Source organism: Convolutriloba macropyga, chromosome 5 (assembly GCF_964194025.1).
Source record: "Convolutriloba macropyga chromosome 5, txConMacr16.3, whole genome shotgun sequence".
Classification (NCBI taxonomy): domain Eukaryota; kingdom Metazoa; phylum Xenacoelomorpha; order Acoela; family Convolutidae; genus Convolutriloba; species Convolutriloba macropyga.
Window position 1 is genome coordinate 55,327,425 of NC_134472.1, and position 25,185 is coordinate 55,352,609.

General features: G+C 34.9%; 1 protein-coding gene across 1 annotated transcript in view; it reads left to right on the forward strand.

The window, feature by feature from the left end:
* LOC142340421 (uncharacterized) overlaps window positions 1–25,185 on the forward strand; it is a 148,468-nt gene that overhangs the window by 46,086 nt on the left and 77,197 nt on the right. Inside the window, exons 6-9 of the mRNA XM_075390997.1 lie at window positions 6,410–6,640; window positions 10,471–10,722; window positions 11,127–11,357; window positions 16,850–18,003. Coding sequence (XP_075247112.1) covers window positions 6,410–6,640; window positions 10,471–10,722; window positions 11,127–11,357; window positions 16,850–18,003 — 1,868 coding nt within the window. The remainder of the gene's footprint in view (window positions 1–6,409; window positions 6,641–10,470; window positions 10,723–11,126; window positions 11,358–16,849; window positions 18,004–25,185) is intronic.

The window sequence follows — 25,185 nt, forward strand, 5'->3', positions numbered from 1 at the left end:
GGCGCAGAACTTTCTCACATCACATTTACTTTTGAGCGCATAATGTATGTCAATATATAAAAAATATGATTAAGAAACGTTTGTTTTAGAAACAAAGATTGCTTTTAATGACACTGTTACAAAAAAAGCAAAAATTATTTAGCTGAAGTTTTAAACAATAAGGGTAAAAAAAATAATTCAGTTTTCAGGGGAACCAAACAAACAGAGTACACTTTAATTACAGAATACTTAGTTGAATTCATGATAAAAATTATCGAAAGAATATTCCTAAATAGTGTTGTAACTAAACACGGATCCTTTAAATTTATTTTTTTTGCAATTTTGACTAACTTAGTTGAGCTTGATAATTTTTTTTCTGTTTTCGTTGAGATTTTAGAAAATTTTTAAACACTTCGAAAGTCAATTAGACTACTTTTTATTCCAACTTTATTTGTTTTTGTACTCTCTAATTTTCTCGGCAAGAACGTTTCATTCAAAAACATCGATAAACAGTGATGCTGTAGAAATTGAAAGAGTTTTTAACAAAACAAAAATGTTCTCTTATTTTCTCTAGGCAATCGAAAAAGAACCCAAAAATTACTAAAAAAGAACAGCTCCATGTCACGTGAAATCATTGAAAATCTTTTCATTTCAAGTTTTTTGTAGCTGTAAATTATTTTGTTTCAGAAAGTCAAAATATTGGAAACTTTAATTTTTATATCTGATGTCATAAAAAATTCGATAATATGGCTGACTTCATAAGGGACGAATTCCACAGAGTTCTTAAATTCTTAGCAATATCCAATCAACCATGACTTCGCAAGAACAAAGGAGTTAAATTGCATTCGGAAGTCAAAATTTAATGAGGCAGTTGTACAATCAAGCGGAAAAAGCGGCCGAAAAGAATCAATCCGTTTAAGAATTTAATGAACAGAGCACGTCAGGTACTGCACAAAAGTTCAAGCTAATTTGACTAATTCAATTATTTGACAATTACTGACTTGTTCCGTTAACTATAAAGGAAATAGGTTTACACAATTGAGAAAGAAAGGTTAAATATACTATTTGAAACCTGTGCTTTCATGGTAATCCAAAAAGATCTTAATACACAGAATGAGCTAAGAAATCTACCAACGCACACTGTAAAACAGTTACAAAAAACTATGAAGTTTTGATGAGCGGACAAAAATTGTCATATTTGATTTGATTTTTCAAAACACAGACGTCTCACGTTTTCCAAAACATGCTAATTTTGAAAGTTTTAAACGAACCGAAAGTAAAAAAACAGAATTAATTGTAAACGCATCAGAGATTTACTTATGGCAAACTGGCAGTAAAGAATGCAAAATAAATAGCCAAGAGCTCAGCTTTCTTCTTCATATCTTTAGAGATTTGTTCCTATGAGACAATACTGTTTGGTAAAAAAAGTTTGATTTGCTTATACATTTGTGAGGTTAAGCAAAAACTCTGATAAGTGCTTGAAACAGATTAATAGTTTTTTGCTGTTGTTTTTTTTTTTTACACAATACAAGAACAAATGTTATTTTTTTATGAGCAGCAAATCTAAAAAAATCTAACTCTCAAAAAAACCCCAATTTTGATAAAACCATAAGCAACCTACAAGAAGGATCAAAAAGAAGGTTATATACTTTACTTAAGAACGTTCCATACCCTTAATTTTTTCCTTCGACAGGAAGTCAAAAGTTTTATTAGTGGTGGAATAGAGATTAGAAGTGTCCAAATATAGATTTAACATTTGTTGACAGGAAAATTGACGAAGGAGAAAATATAGAGCAATAGATCAATTGAAATCCAATTTGCTTTAACAACAGTACAAAAAATAGAGTAAATTAGAGAGAAAACATGTCACAACGAATTGTTTCTAAGCAGGTAATCTGGAGGGAAACCCTGAGTTTAAATCGATCTGAATGTAAAAATGCCTTTTTCATACCGAACTGCTAACATTAATGATGATCATACAAGCCGCCAAAAAAACTGTTAACAAGACAAATAGAATAGATTGTTATCAGCAATTCTATAAAGAACATTTTTTTTCAAAGTCGAAAAACGATCAAAATTATAAAAAATAATCGCAAATTTGAAGCTAAGCATTAATGGAATTAACTTTAGTGACATTCGGGAGGAAGTCTAAAATTGAAAAAGGGTTGAAACTAAAGTCAGCAAATCAAAGAACCGCAAATCAACAAAGACTCTTGAGAATCTGATTTCATTCCTATCTCAGAACTAACCGATCGCGTCCTGATTCTAATTTTTTTTTGCTAACTGTGCAGCCTTATTTTTATTAACCAGTCTACTGCTTGATGTGCTAATCATTTTGACTTCCAATTGACATCAAAATTGTCAAAAACTGTGAACGGTTGTCGAAAAACACGCTCCAACCAAAAACGAACTAAATTATTTAAAGTTGGAACTCAATAAAAGCTGACTGAGTACGCTGAGCTGCTTTTAACAATTCAATTGTGTTGTTGTTTTAATGAATTACCCAAATATGAGGAAAGTCTATAGTGGCTAAAAATTGACTACCAATTTAAAAGGTCAAAAAAGAACACTGATATCTTTTTCAAATCTCGGAAGACCGAAAAGTACAGAACGCAGAATGATTTCTTGTTGGCTGGTGTTCAGTCAATTGTAATTGTGCATGCGAAAAAGTGCGGACGCTATCACTGAAACTTAATATTTCTCTTCGTTTTTAGGTTCCATATGAAAAGTATTCATTTGTTTCGCTTTTCCAAAATTTAAGCAAACTTAAGCAATTATTTAACAGAAACTGAACATTGGAAGAAATATTAGGCTAGCATAGGTGAGTGACGGGTTAAAAGTTCAAAAAACTCCAATTTGTCTTTGTGTTTCAAGTTTTTATATTTTACTATTTGAAGACATTAAGTCAACGTGAATATACTCTTTGTCAGAGATACCCCAAAAACACCGCTACATAGATGAGTGAATTTTGACCAACATTTTAGCTAAATGTGATCAAGAATTAGGCTAAATTGCCTAAAATTATGGGTAAAAAATGATGAAATTTTCGTTTCCAAAAAGCAAAATTCCTATTTGTTGAAAACTTTGTTCTCAAGAGAGGCATTTTTTGAATTTTAAGTTTTTATTTTTTACTATTTGGAGACATTAACAGAACGATCAAAACTTTTTTGCAAAAATACCCTCGAAAAAACCCCTAGTTGCTGTATACGGTTCAATTTTGACCAAAACTTTAGTTAAATTTGATCAAAAGTGTGCTAAATTGCCTGAAATTGTCGGTAGAAAATGGTGAATTTTTTGTTTCCAAATAAAATAAAATTCCTAAAAAAATTCTCTTTGCAGTGAAATTTTAGACCCAGAGAGCTTCAAATTAAAACCACGTATGCTAGCCTGGGATGCCCTAAAAAATTTGGAAATTGTCTGAACAAAACGTGGGGCTAGAATAAGGTTCTCCTTTTTTAAAAAAAAAAGTGGGATCAACAAATCTACGATCTCATGAAAATTTTATTGTATCTCTAATAAATTTTAAATTTCATAATACACTTCACCTGTAAATAATGAGTTGGATAGTTGCTCAAGGGCGTCTGCTTCTACTTCAAAAACGAACTGCTGCAATTTGTGTCATTTTTCATTTTTATGGTGGAGTTTTGACTGTCAGTTCACAGAACTCAGCTTAATATTTTGCGGTTCCTATTTTCTATCCGATATGCAATTGTCAGATCTATGTTAAAATGAAACTATTGACACTTGAAGAACAGTTCGAATAAATAGTCTCAATTATGGTTCTAGCTGGGAATTGTTGGCAGTTGGAAAAAAAGAGCGCTGATGAACATCTTTGCTTGCATCCCTCGTTTTGTTATTAGGGCTTTGGTTTGGTCTCTAAAACAACACTGATAAAACAAAAACTCCTTTTGAGGCGTCAAAATTGTTAACACATATGTAGCGACTCAAAGTTTAAAAATATGTCTGTGTGTTATCAAATTACCAACATATACTTGTTGAGAGCTAGGTATTAATTTTGATAACCATTTATGCCTCATTTTCCCTCCATATTTTTCGTTAATAAAATCAGAATTTCCATTAAAACTGTGTTGTGGGTCGTTCACTACCCTTTGGACAATTTGAATTCATTGTTCTTTGGGAATACGCGCAAAGATTGTTACTGAAGACAGCTGGACAGAGCCAGAAGAAACTACCAATGGAAAGATATATTAGAGCAAAGAAACTTAAGATTTTAGAGCGGCAACAATAAGTTTTTGAACTTAAAAATTTTTTAAACTACATTAAAATTTGTTTTGAAAAATTAAATTTGAAAATCAAAACCAACAACGCGCATGACGGACGAGCAATGAATATATTTGCAAGCTGAAAATTTTTTTTAGCAAACGCGCTCGGTACACATTTCCGTTCTACGTTAATCTACGTATTTCTTACCAGCAGATAACGTGCAGCTGTGTAGCGGCTGTCAGAAACTGAATGCGTGCAAGAAAGAACAGATCCGTAGATCTTTGTTGCTCAGACTACACTCAGGAATTATATACTCAATAGAGTTTTTTGCTCAGTCAATTTGGCCGCTCGATATATCGCGTAGAGAGTTATGAGTGAGATCATTAGAAACCCTAGTCATAGACCGATGGTTCTCATGTAAGATTGTTGAAAAATCGTGCTAAAATTTTGTTAAATAATGTATAATCTTGCAAGGTAATCGACTCATTGCAAAATTCTCACAACATATATGTCTCTCTTGCAAGAGCCTTGCAAGATAACCGTCTGAAATGCAAGAGTCTTGTAAGATAACCGATTATCGGACAAGACTTGCATAGATAATCGTCTCGCAGGAACCATCGGAAACATGTCTTATCTGCTGCATGAGACTCCATAGCTTCTTTGGAGAATAGAGAATAGGACCGGACCTCCAAAGAAAAAAAGAGAGATCCTAAAAATGCTAAGGTTAACACATATAAACAGAAGCATCATCAAACTGAGCAAGAGGCGGCACGGAAAGGGTTGCGGGTTACTGGCGCTACGGAAGAAAGCTAAGGCAATCATATATAACTAGGTTTACAATATCAACAAATAAAATGTTGTGAGGGGGCATGTCTTTAGAAAAATTATAATTTTGTACAATTAAAATGAGAATAGATTTAATTTTTGCTGTTTCACTTAATTTGTTGCAATGAAAAGGGTTTTCAAGAAGTTGACTAATACTGTCAGTTTTTGAGATGATTGTTGTGTCGATCTTTGCCGGATTTTTCTCATAATTGAGCAAAAGTCACTGTGTCCTTGACACCATTTTTTGATCTGTTTCGTCTGGCTTGTGTTTTTTTGCAGATGAATCTGCAAAATCATCCGTTTTTCAGAACCTCGTAAACTCTGTTAGGAGGAAAATCTGGATGGCTAACTTCTTTCAGAGTTCAGAAAAGTTAGTTGGAGTGATCATAACCCGAAAATTCGGTCCATGAAAACTGATGATTTTCTTCGAAAGTTAGACAATGGAGTGTTTAATGGACAATTTTTATGAACAAGAGCTGATCTTCAATAGCAACTGGAACGATAATGCAGACGGTTAAAAAATTGGCTGATTTGAGTTTGTGAAACTGCTTTGCTCTTATAAAACGGCTTTTTAAGAATTTGGTCAAGTATGGACAAGTATGGGTCAGACAGGTCGTGGAGAGGAGGCTGTGGACAGGAGGTCATGTGGGACGACCTCATGGCTTGGAAAAAATTTCTGTCGCGCTGCTTCGCCTGACCAATACCTTAATTAAGTCTGTTGGTCTGAACCATTAAATTTTTTTCTATCGTTAGGAAAAAACTGCAGATTTCTAACTCTTTGGAGAGGTAATATTGAGAGAGTTAGTTCTAATCAGCGTCGAAACAAACTTTTGGTTGATCAAAACCCAGTAGTACAGCCCAACGCAGTAGCCAGTTCATTGCTCGTCTGTTCGGTCTGGCCCAGAGTCCGGGTCTGTTAGGTCTGGTCCAGGGTTTGGCTTGGTTCTGCTCGGTCTGGCCCAGTGTGGCCAACGTCTGTTCGGTCGGGCCCATAGCTAACTTTGGGTCTGTTTGTTCTGCACCCCCTGTCCGCTACCTATGTCCGTCTGGCCCATCCCTGTTTAGGTTGAAGGACCTCATCCTGGGGACTTTACTCGCTCTGCCCCCTTGTCTGTTCTTGGCTCTGTTCAGCGTGGCCCAGTGTGATTAAAGTGTTTTGGCCCCAGGTACTGAAAATATCTTCAATGAGGAGAAGGAGGGAGGTCAAAATCTATTCGGTCTGGTCCACACCTGACTTTCATTTCTTTTCTTCTTGATCGCCCTGCGCTCAACATAAGAAGTCCGTCCTGTTTTGGGTTGAGAACCTCATCCTGGGTGTTTTCATGCCTTATGTATCAGCCAAACTAAACTCCAATGAGATTTAAAATTGATAAAATTTTAGCCGTTCCACTTGTGAAAATTTGCAACTGGGTACAATGCTTGAAGTGTGGCTACTTTGGAACTGATCCAGATGACAATGAAGTCATTGATGATATGCCGGTAGGGTGGAACTACATCCAATGTGACTTAATTGGCTATCGAGTAGAAGTTGAAATGCAGTTTACATCTTCTCAAAGTACAGGTTTTCCTCGACCTATGACCCTTTGCGAACTGGAGTTAATCGGAGTCAAAGGTGAGAAACAGTTCTTTTCAATTCATTTGTTTTTAGGATTAATTTGATTCAAAATTGTCCAAGTATATGTAAACCATTCTCTTCTTTTTGTTCCGACCCCTCTTGAGGGGGGAGGAACTATATACTCAAATGGGTTTTTTTTGTTCAGTCAATTTTGGCCGATCGATATATTCATCGTAGAGAGTTCAGACTGGTATCATTAGAAAGCTTGTCCAGCGTAGAATATGGAATTAAAAATAATATTTTTATTTTCGATTTTGACAGGGAGATATCGAGGTTTAAACTTTCGAGAAAATAGAGTGAATTCCGTTGATTTCATTCACCTTTTTTCGGATTTTTTGACTAAAATTTCGCCAATTTTGATAAAATTTAATAAAATTTTCGAAGAAAATGTTGTTGATTTTACATTTAAAGACAAAATATATTGCCGGCTACGTTCATTGATTTCTTTGTCACAAATTCCGGCTAAATATTTCACAAAATTCAGACTTTTTCATCAAAAACAGCACGAAATAAGTTTCTTTAGTCCACTCTGATTAAATTTGCAGGAACTGCACACCCAAACACCACTAACACAATCTTTGTAGACTGATAAAGGGGCTAATTCCACTTCAACTTCCGTTGAGAGTGCTCCGTAAATAAAATTTTGCCGTTTTTTTTCTAACTTTATTCGTTGAATATCAAAAACGCAGCATTATTTTTGATATTTTAACTAACAAAATATCTATATCAATGACTATCCAAAAAAATATTTCTAATGGACAATCAACATTAGCAGGACTAGTTCTGTACCAATCTTGGACCGTTACAATCCAAAAATAATTCAGATTGTCGCCAGTCGGTTTTTCATTAAAAAAATTCGATATTTTATATTAATTAAACAACAGAACATTTCAAATCAAAGCTCACTAGTGATAGATCCTATTGGCTTCCTAATTAGCTCGCAATTATTTATCTAGTTGATTGCTTGAAAGCTTATGGTCAGTCTGACCTTTAACATATTTTATTTTTAAATAAAAAAATGGCTCATTGAACTTTTCCTCCAATTTTCTCTTAACTTGGTAGCTTAATGTCAGCAATCAAAGAGTGCTACTTGGTTCTGCTGAATTCAAATTTATCTTCCATTGCGGTTTTACGCCTTAGGTTATGGTGTTCTGGCTTTGATACTACTAGATTTCACAATTTTTTTAAAATTTTTAGGTATATTCCCATTTTTCATGTTTCATAGTTTTGTCAAATTAACACGTTATTGTCAGTTCATATATCACCTTTTTTGCGTTCAAAGTAACACACTATTGATAAAATTTAAATCCTTAAAGATATAGATTATGGTTCTTTGCCGCTTCGACAGTACTTTTTCGAAAAATTTAATTGAATTTTTTAATTTTGTCTTTAACTGTCGTTTTTACTTGGTCTTTTTAGTCGTATTTAATTTCCTGTACAATGACTCATATTGATTGGCTTTTCCTGGAAGAGTGAAGGAGCCGATGTTCTGATATTAGAAGATAGAGAATGGCTTTCATGACTTGAAAACAATTGTTTTCCAAACTGAAAAAAAAACATTTCAACATCGCAATATTGTTTTTTTTTGTCTGTTTGTTACCTGGTCTCGTTAATTAAAGGTTAAAAATGACATTAGTTTTGTCAGGAGAAGCTGTCAAAAGGGAATGGTGTCAGAAAACCTAATGTTTTTAAAGAATTCGTTATCACTTTACTGGCTTCGATACGGGTTTTTCACAAAAAAAAGTAAATTAATTTTTGAATTTCGTCATATTTGACGTTCTTTTTATGGACGTAAGACTGGTTCTGGATAATTGCTTGTCTCCTTCAGGGTTTCTTTGGGAGAATAACCTATTCAATTTTATCATTTTGTAATTAATGGCTTTCATGTCTTTGGAAATAAATTTTTTTCGATGAAATTAAGTATTACATAACCCTGATTTTTTTCTTTTTGATCTAATTGCTGCCTAGTTTCATTAATGAGAGTTCACATAATAAATTTCAAGGGAAGATGTCAAAAAGGATTGGCGTCACAAAATCTAAAATCTAATGTTTTAAGAGATTTCGTTATGACTTTACTGGCTTCCACACGGTTTTTTCACAAAAAAGAAATTAAATGAATTTTTGATTTTGTCTGATTTGACGTTCTTTTTGTAGACGTAAGACTTATTCTGGATAATTGCAGGACTCAAGTGCTTTCTTTGGAAGATTGGTTGAACCTATTCAAATTTTTCATTTTGCAATTAATGGCTGTTAGGTCTTTGGAAACAAATTTTTTCAAAAAAAAAGTTTTACATTTTGCATATTTTTTCTTTTTTGTCTAATTGTTGCTTTTTTTGAATATTAGGTGGCCACATATTACCATATCGGTGTTCAACGAAGGTGCTATTGAACGTATTTTGCGGGCCAAAGTATGGCTTTACGGCTTCCAAAGCATTTTCTGGCAAGTTTTAATTGAATTTTAGTTTTTTGTCTGTTTGTTGTTCTTTTTCTAACTGCATAAAAAATTGAATGGCAAGAGTTCTTAATTCATTTTTTTAGAAGCAGAGGTAATTGTAAACCATATGGGATATTTTAGTTGATTCCTAATGGTTTTCATTACTTTGAAATTAATTGTTTTTTTTTAAAATTAGGCGAATTTTCAAACTTTAAAGTTTCTGTTCTTTTTTGTCTAATTGTTACCCAGCTTTATTTTGAACTATTGAATAACCAAATTTTTCTGGTGAATTACAAGTTATTTTGTTTATTTTCAGTTTTATCTGCCGCTATTTTTACTTTGTTATTAAGTTTTGTTTTTTAAAACGGATATAAATTTTTTGATGTAATTAATGTTTGTTGTTGTTGTTTGATTTTGCCGTTCGTCTTCGCTCGCGTTCTTAATACCGGCATATCTTATCAATCTAATGCATCATTTTTTACTCCACTGAGTTATTTGCTTTGGGGGCTATCTTTTCGTTCATACACCACTTTTTTTTTTGAAAAATACTTGAAATTTTTGTGTTTTTCCATTTGTTCCTCATTTGTTAGACAATTATGCCAAAAATGCGGATGAGCAGGGTCGGAACCTTATGTGCGATCGCACATTACCGAGCCGCCTTGTTTTTTTCTAAGTTCAAGTTTAGATCTTATGTTTTCACAGCAATGTTTGTAAATTCTATCTGACAAATTTTGTTTAATGTTGGGTTCACTAAGCAATCGTGTGAGAAACGCTCACTGTCTATTAAGTATGAATATCGGTTCCATAAATCACAACTCAAAGATCTGGGACATATCATTACAAATTCTTATAGCTCTACCATAACGCTAACGCGTATTTATTCACGAAACAATTCATCTAAAAACATATGCTAACGATCAGAAAAAGCCCTCGGCGAAAATTTTCAGAGCACATGATAAATATCATTATTTTATTTATTTCAGTAACGATTTCAGTTTGTATATGCAAGATAAGATTTTTATTTCAGAAAAGCTGATTATCATGCGTTTGCAGAAAAATAATTTCTTTAATTTGCTTTCCAGTAAGCAAAAAAATTTACAGGGAAATCTACATTTCATCTGGGATAAAATAAGTTTTTTTTTAATTTCTCAAAATGAATTTCCTCTTCCAAAAAAGGTAACCAAATTCACAAGTTTTGTTTAATCTTTCAATAATTTTTGCTGGAACGGTGCAAAATCTCACATCTCTGCTTATTTGTGAAATTGAATATGCGCTAACAATTAAAATTTGTTCATATGAATAAGAAAAATTGAGCGGGGGCACAAACAAAAAAGATCCAAAATTGTTTAGTTCCATAGTTGTTATTCCAGAGTTAATGTGACATTTTTTTTAGTTTCTCCAGAGGGAAAATCGATATTACCAATTCAAAGTGCCGAAATTCTTCCAAACATCTCAACTTCTAACAGTGACACTCTCTACGCGTTTGATGGCGACGAGTCTGTATCTATCGACAAGTGTTTGAGTATGCAGGAAGCCGAATACAACCAAAATCGCGATTGGCCGAAATTCGAGTTGTCAGTTCGCTTGGATGAGTCACACTTTGTGTCGCAAGTACATGTTCTGGTGCCAAATGAGGACAAAATCGGTAAGAACTAGTTGACAGCGTAAAAATTACATCAGCGTTCTTTTCTTTTCCAGAAGTTGATGAAAAAGTGTTTTGGCTCGAATTTCATCAGGAAAATTTATAAGACATATGTAAGTTTTGCAACAAACATATTTTAACTGGCTTAAAATTAACCATATAATTAACTACCTTCACCGGAAACTCAAAAATTCAATTTGCAGAATCTCATTTATAAAACTTTTGAAAACTTCCGAAATCTTGCTTTTTGCATTTTTTGCCATTTCGGAATTTTTGAAACTTTTTTGCCGTTTTTTTTTCTGTTTTATAATTGGTCTCGACAACTAAGTGTTTTCGTCATTACATAGAAACTAATTGTTTTATCTATGTAAACTATTTAAAGTTTAAAACACATCACTGACTTTTAGTTCCGAGAATCTATTCACTCACAGTCCAACGCTGCGACCAATCAGCATGCGATACCAACTGCTCGACAGTTTACGGAGCTAAACCCGGCCAATGGCTTTTTGTTCATTGTAACGATACAGAATCTGGCACTGGTCCATCTTCTTCAGCTGATGAGGTGAAAGTAGTCGCGGAGATTAGCCGAGATGGATTAGTGGAGTCGTTTGCAGTCTGTGAAGTCAAGATTTTTGGACGTAAGTACCTCAATTTGAAGACTCGATTGTGTGGATTGCATCTTTAAAGAAGAGTAATATTGAAATTAATAGTGTTATAATCATGATAAATTTGTTTCAAGCAGTCAGTCGGCATCTTCAAAATCACTTGTGTCCGAAAAATCCTATATATATATATATATATACATATATATATATATATATATATATATATATATATATATATATATATATATATATATATATATATATATATATATACTACATTTTGTCTCGGGCATTTTCACGGCGCATGTTTTAAGATTAGAGTTGTAAGCGTGTGAGAAACGAGTTACACTGGGCTGATTTAGTTCAAATTTGCTTCAAAATTGGATATATGTTTAGTCACTTTTCGGGTGTTCATTAGACAAGCGTAAACACTTGGGACAATCTTTCGTCGCTAGTTTCTACTCCACTAGTTAACACACTATTGTCAACACTATAAGTAACGATTTCTAAATAACTCAGATACTGTCAATTTGACCGAAATGAAAGAAAACCCAACTCGTGATAAATTTGAGAAATTTGCCCCTCATCTGCCATAAGTGACCAATACATTCTCGAAAATAGACAGTTGGAGAGCACCATTGGGCCAAACTGGGCCGAGGATTTTTCCTCAAAAATGTATAACGGAGAAGAGAGTGTGAAGAGCGTAAAAAATTTGTACCCCTATTTCTCCGGTTAATTAAGGGTGGAAGAGTGTAAATATCAAAGTATATTTGAACAAATAAAAGTGGAAGGAGCTAGTGAGGATTGCTCTCCCCATCTTCCAAGGATTCTTCTCTGTCAAACATGTTAATTTTACATTTTGCATTAACCATTGCGCCAACTGATACTAGCATTACACGTTTCAATTTGGCTATAATGGTAATTGTGAAAGAGTGTAGTTTTTTTTATCAGTTCACCCTAAATTATATCCTTTGCAAAAAGTGTAAATAGAGTGGAGAAAACAGTGTAAATACAGCGTATTTTTTAAAATACACTCTTACACTCTTTTGCAGATAAATAGAAGTGGAATACGCATTACACCCTAATCCCTTATAATTAGGGGTGCATTAAGGGTGAAACCCCGGTCCTCCTGTTTGTTGTTCTCCTGTTTATTGTTCAAATTGGCAACGTTCTCCTGTTTGTTGTTCAAATTAGCTAGTTGGAAACTCAAAACGAAACAAAAAAACTGTTCTTATTTGTTAGCTTAAGTAAAATTTGCAAGATTGATTAGGTAATGTTGAAAAAAAACACTTTCTAACTATGAGATTGAAACTCATATAAAATTCCTTGTTACCTAAAATATATTAATGAGGATACATTTTGACATGATCCTCTTAACTGGATTTCAGTGGATGGCGTTTGGCGAGTTGAAGAATAATGAAATAGATGCTTAGATGTACGAACGTAGTTATAATGTGACGATTTTTTGGATTTTTTTGGGCGCTCAGTCTTTTTTACCACCAAAGAGTTTCTCTTAAGATCGTTTTTAAAACCTGATTTTTATATGTAAAATAGGAGTCAATTCGGGGTAGTAACTTCAGTCACTCTGGAATATTGAAATGAGCGAAATGAGATTGAATTATAGAGTGAAAAAATATATTTCTATAAAAAAAAAACAAGAACTTCAGACGCCGATGCAAATTAACTGTGAATTTTTCCGCTAGTTGTTATCATATTAGTTGATTTTTCTTCTTTGCGCCTATTTGTTAGGGTTTTTAATGTTATCGAGTAGCAGACACACTGGATCTCATTGATTTTCTAACGTGAAATAAATGAACGTAATTAATGGATTCAGTTCATAGATCCTGGACTTTTAGCTCAAATTGTTTTCAATCAAATAATAGGAAATTTCGCCCATAACTTTTGCACTCTTTGTTACTCAATGTTAATAATGAAGAATCTTTTTTGGCGTTCTAATGAAGAATAAATGAATTTAGCTACTAAATTCTGTTCGTTACTTTTGATTTTCATGAATTGAACACTACTTGAAATATTTTTTTTCGAGAATTGCCCATTTTTATTAAACTTTCTCATATTCTTTTTGCTCGCACTCAATACAAACAAGTCTCATCTGGTTTTCAGTTAGACATAAGTTACTCATTACAATTTCATTAGATAGCTAATGATTTCATTTACTCTGATTTCAAATCTTTTGAAATAAATTATTTTGATTTTTCGAGTTTTGCTCCTAATTATTTTTGATTTGACCTCCTATTTGTCAAAATTAGAGGCCTTATTATACCTCAAGTAAAGTTTTAGTAATTTAATCTCGGTTTTTTAATTAATAGCTAACGGTATTCATAACTTCAACACCAAAACGTTTTCACAAAATTTTAAGGTATTTTTGAGTTTCGCTATTATCTGTTGTTTTTCATGTAACTTAAACCTAAAAACGAAGTGTCTCATCGGTTTTCAATTGAAACCAAATACAATTTTGCTGTTGTCTGAGTTGATAGGCAATTTCATTTGTGATCTTGACCATATTTGTTTTCAAAATTTTTCGTTTTTCGAGTTTCCCTTTGTTAGTGGGAGACTTTTTGCAAACAGTCTGAGGCTCTCAATTTGGATTCAAATTATTCTCAATTTGCAGTTCTTTTAGTCGAATTTTTCCTCTAACACTTTGCTATAATACTTTATTATTATTATAATTATTATTATTGTTTTGTTTTGCACTTGTTTGTTAACTTTTTTTTCTATTTTCTTGTCACGCAATGAAGTCAAGTCTTTTCTGCTTTATGTTAACTTTTCATGTACAAACGTTACTGAAGGTATTTAACGTTAGTTTAAAATATTTTGAATTAACTTATTTTCCCAAATTATGAATCAATTTTAAAGTTTGCTCGGGTTCGTTGTTCTTTTTGTCTTTTCTATTAAAATTAACAAAGAAATTTCAGGATGAATTCGTGTGTTTTCTATTTACAAAAAGTTAGATGTGAAAGCAAGTGATTGTAATTTAGTGTATTTTTTAATCTGATGCAAGTGTTTCAAAGACAAATCAAAATTATTTTTTCTCATTTTTCTTGTCCCTTGCCCTGGCAGTTTGTCTTCTGAGGTTTTCTTTAAATTTCGAGCATGCTTTTTGAGTAGGTAAATTTTGCACTATTGTTTGATTGTTGTCATTGTATTTTATTATCTAGAAACTGCTGAAAATCAAGAGCAAGAGGAACGAAAATTTTTCGTTTTTCATTATTTCCCCATGTCTTGTTCCTTTTGCTGTTTGAACGGTTTAATCCCTTGATAACCATCAAGAAAATTTGTTTTGATGTTGCTAACCAAAAAATTGCTAACCACATATTTGTTCTCATTGTTTGAGTTGTAAATCAGGACGGGGGGTGCCGTGTCCTATTTACAAGATTTTTTAATATATTTTTCATTACTTTGAATAATCAAAACGGAATAAACTGATAACGCATATTAAGCAAAAATCTTTTCTTAAGAACACCGGGCTGCCTTTTGTATTTTTGGTAGCGTTCATTGTTTCAAGTCTTTTGCCTTTATGGCCTAAATTCAAGGTGAAAAGATCTTTTATTGAATTTTTTTTTACTAAATTTATGCTGATTTCAAGTTTTTTGCTGTTTAATGAGATTTTCGTTTAACTGGGGATAAAATTTGAAGTTGACAGTTCATTAAAAGATTATGGCAGCTAGAATGTCTCTTTTTGAGGTATGTATGTTCTTAATTTCGACTTAAACACTAAAGTTTGTAGTCAAATATATTGTCTTTTTTTAGGTTTTGACATTTTTTGAGATTTTTTTTACTTTCAGAGAGTAATGAAGCTTCTACTTGCCTTATAAATTTGTTGCAAGATTTTGCTTATCTGTCAACTTTAATCAACGTGTTCCTATGCACTTGCACTTGAGTACAGTGGCAATCAATTCATTCAACTGGCTGATAGGAAAAAGTTCTAGCATTCAAATCATAATATTTTGCGTTTTTTACATCTGAAATCCTAACAGTTCGAGCTTTATTCAATATTGTGAAAAAGTTTTGTTTTTTTTTGAATGGTTGTGTAAAAATTTAACTAAGCGAATGAAAGTTTCTCATCATGCGCTACTTTTTCAGTTTTTTATGATTCCCTAAAAAGTGTTTTTTTTCCGTCAAAAGTGGTTCTTTTTTCCCTCAAAAGGGGTTCTTCTCTTTTTAAATTAAAATGGCAATTTTCGGATAATCTTTTAACCTTTAGTCTTGTTTCAGCAATGTTTGTGTTCTTTTTCAACTTTTGATGACATTTGGGGAGTTTTGCGGTTTAAATTCGTTGTTTTAGCTCTTCTGGTTTTCTCTCAATTTGATTGATATTATTTTGAGTTGTTTTGTTGAAAAAAATTGATAAAAATTGAATTGGCACTTGGAAACTAGACAAGGCACTTTCCACTGAAAAACTAAACAAATTTACAAAATTACAAATTATACAGATTTTTCTCAGGTTTTTTTCTCTTTGCATTTTTAAATTTTTTAAAAATAAGTTTCTGCTGGGAGGGTGACTGATTAAGCAGAAGATGCATTTAAAATGTTTCTCCACATAATAGTTGAGAAATTTCAATTTATCGTTTTTTTGGAGAAAATTTGTTTGAAATTCATAGAGAAATTTTTTAATTTGTCCGTCCTCACAAACTTTCCCTTTTCTCAGTTTGCTCTCTATAAACCCGTTACATTATTTGACAAAAGATACGCAGTTTATTTTGCAGCTATTCCTACAATACGCGGGCTTTTGAGGTTGAAATAATGCATAATGCAATTAACCCAATATGGAGTGGCACCAATATGAAGTCTTTTCGGTGGCAACCCTTTGAAATCTTTTCATATCCATATCATATCGTATTTTGCATCTAATTTCGAGAACAACTTGTAGTTGGATACATACGAATAAAGAAGGAACGGATTACACAAGCTAGGCTAAAGTCCTAGGCTGGAAGTTCTGCATGTCCTGACCATCCGAGATTGAATATGCCTGTTTCCAAATTATCCTAGACAGAAAACAACAATTTTAAAAACTTTTCAAACGGTCAATGTTTTCCGTGCACTGTCAGCTTGTCCAGATTTTGAGTGTTCATGTATAAATGTTTGTGCCTTCACCAGACTTTCGTTCGTTCACCGGGAATTTTGCGTTCAAAGGTTTTCATGCGTCCATGTGTGCAAAGGCTTCAAATTCTGTAATATACCGATTCTAAAAATTTTTAATAGTCGCTCACCGTGAATTAATCGTGCCTAGATTAACTTTACCATATTCCAACGATATTCCAACCAAATTCGTCAGTTCAGTTCATGGACTGGACACTAAATTCGAGTTCTCCCCTTTCGGTTGAGTATTATCAAACTGAGAGTATCGGTACTTAACTCTCCTATTTTGATCTTGGTATCGACCAATATCGTGAGTCTAAGTCTAATAGGCTGAAATAGTGATAAAGCATAATCTCGCTGAATTATTTTCAAGCAGCGCGTAGAAAAAAATAAACAGATAAACGAACAAATAAACTGAGTTGTTCCAGGTAACGCGAACGAACCCAAATTCTCGTGGCAAAATCACACCGTCTTCAACTTCCAAGCTTCAATCGAGTGGATTTTTACAGCGCAGCCAAAAGTCTACAGCAAAATAACAATCGATCCTGGATTGACAGAAGGGGAATATCTTGCATCCAATGATGACTTGTATTTTTCCTACAGTGTATTACTTGAGCCAGGATCAATCTCATTAGTAACTTTGTTTCCTTTTCAAATCATTGAACAAGCTGGGAACTTAAACGCTCTGTCGACGGAGGGAGTCAGAAGATTCCGCAGAGGTCCCGTTTTGCCAATGGAACAAAACGATTCTTCATCTATTGCTCCCAAATCCTACAACGATAATCCCATTTTGAACTCAAATGAACCTGTCAATATCGGTGACCCAGTGACCTTGGATGTTTTCAGTGGTTACGGAGACACCCTGCAGCTGTACGACACGACCCAAACTGACGCAACTGTCAGCTTCAAAATCCACATGGCTGGATCTTGCGATTACGTAGTTTTCAAATTACAGGGGCGAAATAAACTCGTAAAGAAAAACTGTCCGGAAGTTTTTGATCTTGAAATTTGTTTCGACAATCTATCTCCAAATACTGTGTACAAAGTTTTAGTCAAAGCGTACCTTGGGGGTTATTGGGGTCAGGCTAATGCAGAAATTCGGACTACTCCAGCACAAATTGAACTAATCGAACAAACAGTAAAAGAAAATGGCTGGGTCAAAGTATCAGTACGAATAGAGAACTCGGCTGAAAGAATTTTCTACGAAGTATCAAATACTGGGGTTGAAGTGCTGTACAAAGATTATATCGAGTTGAATGGTAACAGCGAAATTGCAGATATAGTTTTGTACCCCGACTATAGCAGAAAGGTGTTATCTGTTTGGTCGGAAGTTGGGAACCTTTCTGGTCCAGTTTTAAACGTGACAACAGTGGTCGGACTTGAAGTAACTTCAGTGCAATATTTAGAACAAGAAGATTTCAAGAGAGTTGTAAAAATGACTTTTAACGGGTTTGTAGACCTCGTGTTTTTAGATATTACATACGAGAACGAGTTGTATTTCAGCCAGGACTTCGAGTTTTCAGAGCCGACCAAGTCAGCTAACTGTATTTTGCATGACGTCATACCAGGACTGGCTCACCACGTAAGAGAATTGAGCAACTGTAACCTGTAAACTTTCTATTTTCGTAAGAGAATTGAGTAACTGTAACCTGTAAAACTTTCTATTTTCAGCGCGGATTTTTTTATTTGAAATTGTTTCTCTTCACGTTGTTAGTGATAACTTTAAACTGACATCAACTTGTGCAAAATTGATCAGCTTGATCTTCAAAAGTAATTTCAGACAGCCATTTTGACCTACAATTTTTAGGCCTCCCATGTTGTTTTGCTATATCACATGCAATCGGAGTATAGGTATCGTTGCATCACAATTCGAAAAAAATCCCAACTTATCACAGGTTATCGAATACGGCAAAGCTTTGGTTTCATTGGTTTGAAAATTTAAAGCTTTTCTCAAAGTGATTTATGAGATTTTTCAGTGCATATTTCCAGGTAGGGTACACTGCGAACAAATGAAAATTGTGTTTTCAAAACTTTCCTTATTCTTTATTCAAGACAAACGCAAGTTGGAATTTTTTGCTTCTGTCGTGAAAAGAAAAATTTTATATGGTAGTTGTTTGATGGCACTTATTAAAAGGGCACTATAATAACCACGACTGAGTACCACGGCTTTCATTATTTCTGTTCTAATTCAATAGTGCAACATATTTTTTGCTGTATTGCAGCAACTTTATCGCCGCACTACATTTTCCCATGGAGGCTCATATCTTCAATTCTAGCTTAGTCGTTTTTCAGTAAGACAAAAAACTTTACAGTAATTCTATTGACATAAGCTAGAATATTTTGTCAGAAAATCTCACAAATGGAAGTAATCCATAATATATTAACTTAATCTAGCGTTGATTTAAAAAGATGATCAATGTTTCCAATTTTTGAAGTAAAGAGCATTAGATATTTGGTTGTTCCCTCAAATTAAATTGTCAGAAGAATGATAATTTTCTTTTGATAAGATAGTGAGATAAATCATAAAAAAACTAACGGTGAGGAGAAAATGAGTATGAAATAAAATAAACTGAAAATCAAACATGACCTCCATAGCCAAAGTGACAAAAGATATCACTACAAATCACAAAAAGAAATTCAAAACCAAAATTATTGTCGATAATAGTAAATTTATGGTGCAAAAATAGCTGCATGGAAATTCTGCATAAACAAGGATATATTTTTTTAAAAAAATCAAAAACAGCCAATGCCAAACATATAAAAAGCTACAAAGCTCACTGCCATATATGTATATATATATATATATATATATATATGTATATATATATATATATATATATACATCTACATATATGTATATATATATATATATATATATATATATATATATATATATATATATATATATTCATATAACCTCAAAAAACATTTAGTTAATAATTAAAAAATTGAAATTTGCGGCATTTCAAGGCTCTAATCAAGAGCTAAAAACAGAAAATCAACAAATAAAAAAATGCAAAGAATATGAAACGTCAACAAATCTTACATATATATAAGAAATGAAAATGCAGTTTTCAATCGCTTGAATCAAAGCTTCTTCAATCTTACTGCTTCAATCTTTCATACATATGTTACCTATTTTGCACCTTGCTCCTGAGTTTTCTTCATGTTGTTCACACATCAGCAATTTTTAGTTTTCCTAAAGGACGTGCACATCTCCTTTTTTTATTTTTTCCAATTTGTTACATAAGATTTTCCAAAAAAAGCAGATCAAAAAAAAGCAAATGAACATTTTATTAAGTGCTGTGATCTGAAGAGAACAATTTGATTTTCAGAATCCCTAACACCAACTTTTGTGAGTTCCACCAAAACACTGAGAAGCTGAACGTCAGATAAGAACAGATTCCAAATACAAGAAAAAATCAACAAGACAAAAGTGAAAAACCAAAAAATCTCAATTTTTTAGCTTACGAAAATACCATACAATATTGTTTCTCAGAATATTTCTCAATCAGATTTCTGTATAAAAGCTCAATATAATAGCAACTGAGAGACAGGAACTGCTTTGCTAGCGCAGTTAGAAATCTAGAAATCATTTATCAAGTTGTTGTGAAGAAATCTGTCATGTATTTAGGTTAATTAAATTTGCATAAAAATGTAAATCGCGGGTTATCTAGAAAAAAAATTGGCGATTGAAATGTTAGAGTTGAAATAGTTTACATATTATACAGCTGAAAATGGAAGACTAATTGTGGCGGCTGAGCTTACTAACTCAGAAATCAAACTGAATAGCGCTCCAAGGTCATTTCAAGCAATTCAATTTAGAAAAGCATGACAAGCGAAATTTAATGCTACATTCTACTGAAGCCATACGGATTTGTTCACTTTGTTCAACATTTTTATTTAGCAACTATTATTAGTACGCAATCGTCATTCATGAAGTCAAACTATAATTCAAACTCGAACTACCTCAACCACCAGCGAAACAATACTACGACTTAATAGTATTGCATCAGATTCTTTGCGATTGGATTGCGAATCAACCTGTTATTGATACAGAAAATTCAACAAAACTTCTACATGGTTAACAAATTTCCCATGACATCAAATTTACACTGAAAAAGTGACGTCATGGAAAAGTGTTCACATTCTGTCGACATTATTATCTACAACCAATCAACAGTTGAATTTGACATGTGAATCCACGTGACTAGCAGCATAAAAAGAGCTTGAAAAACTACCAAGAATCAGTTGAAACTTGGTAATTTTGTTATATTAAATTGACATACCGTGCGTATTGAAGCACACTAGCATTTGTGGTTAAGGAGATACCATTAAAAAACTTCTAATTTAAGACTAATTGTTTATTTGAAATTTTGGATTTTCACTTAATTGAAGAGAAGTTATTTGTTATTCAGCAAAGCTGAAAAAGTAGTTATTTGAAATTATTGAGTGTTAAGTAATGCAACGGCATTCTAGAGTATAGCGGATAATACAGTTCACAAAAGTTAACTGCAAAAATACAATATCCGGACAGATTTGAAACCGCTGAAACGAACTGGGCGGTGTTATGTTTTCTTTGACTTTGATAGAAGAGCAGCCGTTACATTTGGTCCGCCAACCCGGACAGTAGAAGTCAAACTGCTGTCCAACCTGATGAAGAGATTGCCGAAGGCAACCCCAAAAGAGAATCAAACAAATCAACAGCAACAGGCCAGTGAGGTGAACAGAAGAGTGCAATTCACAAAACACGTTGAAGAATTGACCTCGTTCAAACTGAAAAAGCAAAGCAAACAGCAACCCGGCAATTCGAGCACAACCAGCAAAAAGGAGCTAAAATCGGCAGCTCACAGGTGCGACAAGAGACTCCGAGACTTAGTGGAAGAAGTTAACACTAAACAGGGATCGGCTACAAAATAATTGAAGATTCAGATCGACCCTAAAAACTAAAGGTCCTCTACCAACAGACTGTTCACCTACTAGAGGAATAAATACCCAAGCAACTGTAGTGTCGAAACAAGCTTGCACCCTACCCAACAAGATTTGTTGAAGAACATCTGACAGAAGCAAGGAAGTGCAAAGCAAGTTTGGACTATCATTGGCTTGCCTACATAAGCAAAGGCACGCAACCAGCAATGAATGCAGAGCAAAGCAACACAGCTCAAGCAGTGAATGACAGCGAGAGCAACAAAAACTACCCAACGGACAACCCAGATGCTCAAACAGTGCAAAATGGAGCAACAGCAAGTGGCCAAGAGACGGAAAATGTTTCGGAAACATTTTCAGCAAAGCAAAGGCGCGAGGAAAGGATAAAGAAATTCGATATCGAATTCAAAACCAAGATGCGACTGGAACAGGCACGGTTCGAGCGGCGGAAGCTAGAGCTATAAATGCAAATGAAGGAACTGGAAACCAAGCATCAACTGCTGGAGGAAGAGCGTGAACTAGAGCGCAAAGTGAAGAGAACAGCATTAGAGAACGATGATGATCGTTCCCAATCAACTGGTGCTCGCGACACGTCACCCTTCAACTGGACCCCAAAGAAGAGAGATGTCTCAGACTGGGCCAGCAGGATCGACAACTTTCTAACACCAGAACGATCAAGAGCTCGCTTCGAAGTAACCCCTGAAGTGAACAGGCATAGTCAGTTCTCACAATATCGCAGTTCACGAGACCGGTCCTCAAGTGTTGAAGACCGGGACGTTTCCCCCAGAGCTGATCTACTACGATACAACAGTGGGTATGCAGGTAGCAATAACCTACCAAAGCTGAAGTTGAACAACTTCGACGGAAACCCTCTCGAATGGCCGGAGTGGTCTAAAATGTTCATTGCTACAGTGGATCAACGACCAATACCAGACTCAGAGAAGATGAGCCATCTGGAGGCTCTACTGACAAGCAAGGCAATGTCAGCAATCTCTGGAATGGGCTATTCTGGACAGTTCTATTGTGCTGCATGGAGTATTCTGGAGAGGAAATTTGGAAGACCTCATGTGATCATTGATGCACAGCTGAAGAGTCTTCGCAAAGCAAGTCAGGTGAAACCTCACGACTCAACAGGTCTGATCGGTTATTCAGTTATTGTTTCGAACTTTGTGAATGTGCTCAAAGAGTACAAACAGATTGTTGATCTGCAATCAAGCTCGACACTGTATATGGCAGTAGATAAACTACCTCAAGTTCTCAAAGAGAATTGGTGGTTCTATGCTGATGATAAAGATGAAGATTGGCTTGATCTGATTATGTTTAAAAATTGGCTATCTAGGATAGCATTCGTCCGCGAAGGGTTTTCAGCTTTCTAGGGAGAGCGCTGAGAAGAAGACCGAAGAGGCACAAATAGAGACAAACGGTACTCGAAAGCATCGAACTTCAGTGCAAGTTCGAACATGAAAGAAACCAAGCAAACGCAAAGTGATCACTGTCCGCTAGCTGATGGAACTCATAAAATATGGAACTGTCCACTATTCAGGAACATGAGTGTGATTGATCGGTACGCAGCAGTGAGGAAGCAACGCTTATGTTACGGATGTCTAGGCAAAGGGCATGCAATCAAAGATTGTAAAGTCAATGCGTGCGGCATCAATGGATGCATCAAGAAGCACAACCGATTGCTACACTCAGAAAACCAAATGGCCGAGGGCAATCACGCAGTCAACGTAAGGGCAGCAACAATCAACCAGAGTAACGAAGTTACTAGCTTTCTTCAGATAGTTCCTGTCTCAATACAAAGCGGTGGCAACAGGCTGAACACATATGTTTTGCTCGATTGTGGATCAACGGTTTCATTCATCGATCAAAGTGTGCAAGAGAAAATACGAGCCCAAGGCACCGATGTGACGCTCAACATAGCTGGCATACACGGAACAAAGGATCTGAAGACAGAAAAGGTTCCTCTCAAAATAAAGGGACTACTTTCAAAGGTGCATTCTATCGAAGCGTTTGCACACCCGTCAATCTCCTTGGGAAACAGAAACTACAACTACAACAAGCTGAAGCAAAGCTTCAACCACGTGAGTGTTTTACCAAACAAAAGCTTCAACTTGATGGAAGTTGGCATCATCCTTGATCAAGATGCTTGTGAGCTACAACGCCCATTTGACTACAAGATAGGAACACGAAGTGAACCTTTCGCCGTTCTAACAGAGCTATGATGGGTACTCAGTGGTCCCATGACGGGCATAAGAAGACAAAATGTTTGTCATTTCGCAATCACAGAAGTATGAAAGTGGCTGAGAATATTCAAACTTGGTGGGACATAGAAACCTATGCTTCCAAAATCAACGTCGTCAGTCAGTCAAAGAAGGAACTGCAGGCACAGAAGATGCCAGAGAGTACGACAAAGTTCACAGGCGAGCGGTACGAAGTGGGAATGCTGTGGAGTGAACCAGAGCCACACCTACCGAACAACTACAGCTCAGCCGTGGGTCAGCTTTACTCACTGGAGCGAAGATTCCAGGGGGACCCAAACTTAAAGAGTTTGTATCAACAGTCAATAGATACAGATGTAGAAAAAAGATTGGTGAAGATATTGGACGAGTCCGAAGTGAAAGGCACCTTCGGGAAAGAATGGTATTTGCCCCACCATCCAGTTCTAAACCCGAACAAGCCTGGCAAAGTAAGACGTGTTTGCAATGCCGCATCAAAGTACAAAGACATATGCCTAAATGATAAGCTACCAGCAGGACCTGATCTGCTACATGACTGGATTGGAACAATATTCAGATTCCGTGCAGAACCAATAGCCCTAACAGCTGACATCGAATCGATGTTTCTACAAGTGCAAGTTCCCTAACAAGATAGAAGTTGCTTGAGGTTCTTATGGCGTCCAAGAACCAATGAACCTGTTCATATATACGAATATTAGCGTCATGTATTTGAAGCTAAGAGCTCTCCAACTTCTGCAATATATGCTCTCAAGCGAGTGGGACTGGACAACGAAGAAGAGTATCCAATAGCAACAAAGGCAATACAAAACAACTTCTACATGGACGATTTCATCAAATCAGTAGAAACCCCCGAAGAAGCAATTGAAGTCTTCAATCAACTACAACCTCTTCTTTCACAGCATGGATTTGAATTGAAGAAGTGGATAAGCAACGACGATGCAGTTACCGAAGCAATCCCAGAGGACTTGAAGTCAATCAGCAACACGAAGCAAGTCGAAGTGGAACCCAGTACGGAGGGATCCTCAGTGCTAGGACAAAAATGGACCGTACTGATGATAGCCTTCAAGTGTGTAGAGGTGCCAACAAGGAATTCGAAACCCCTATAACCCAGAGGAAGATTCTGTCACTGGTATCTTCAGTATTCGACCCGATAGGATTGTTTGCTCCGTTCAGTGTTCACATGAGACGAATTCTGAAAAGCATCTTGACTAAGAATGGACAACATTGGGACAACGAAGTGGAGCCTAGTGAAGAAGAAGAATTCCTGAGATGTAAGGAACAACTTCCAATAGTGGCTGAAACAAGCATCGATAGAAGGTACTTCAACAGTGAGAGGGATAAAGCCGAACTTCATGTGTTTGCTGACGCATCCGAAGACACGATGTGTGCAGTGGCCTATCTACGTTCACAAACAAAGGAATACTCAGCTGGCTTAGCATTTGTCATTGGAAAATGCAGAGTGGCACCGATGAGGCATCTTTCAATACCACGATTGGAGTTGCAAGCGGCAGTCATGGCAGTGAGGTTGAAAGAACAGATAGTCAAGGAACATGAAATGAAGATAAATAGTTGCAGTTTTTGGTCAGACTCAACTACGG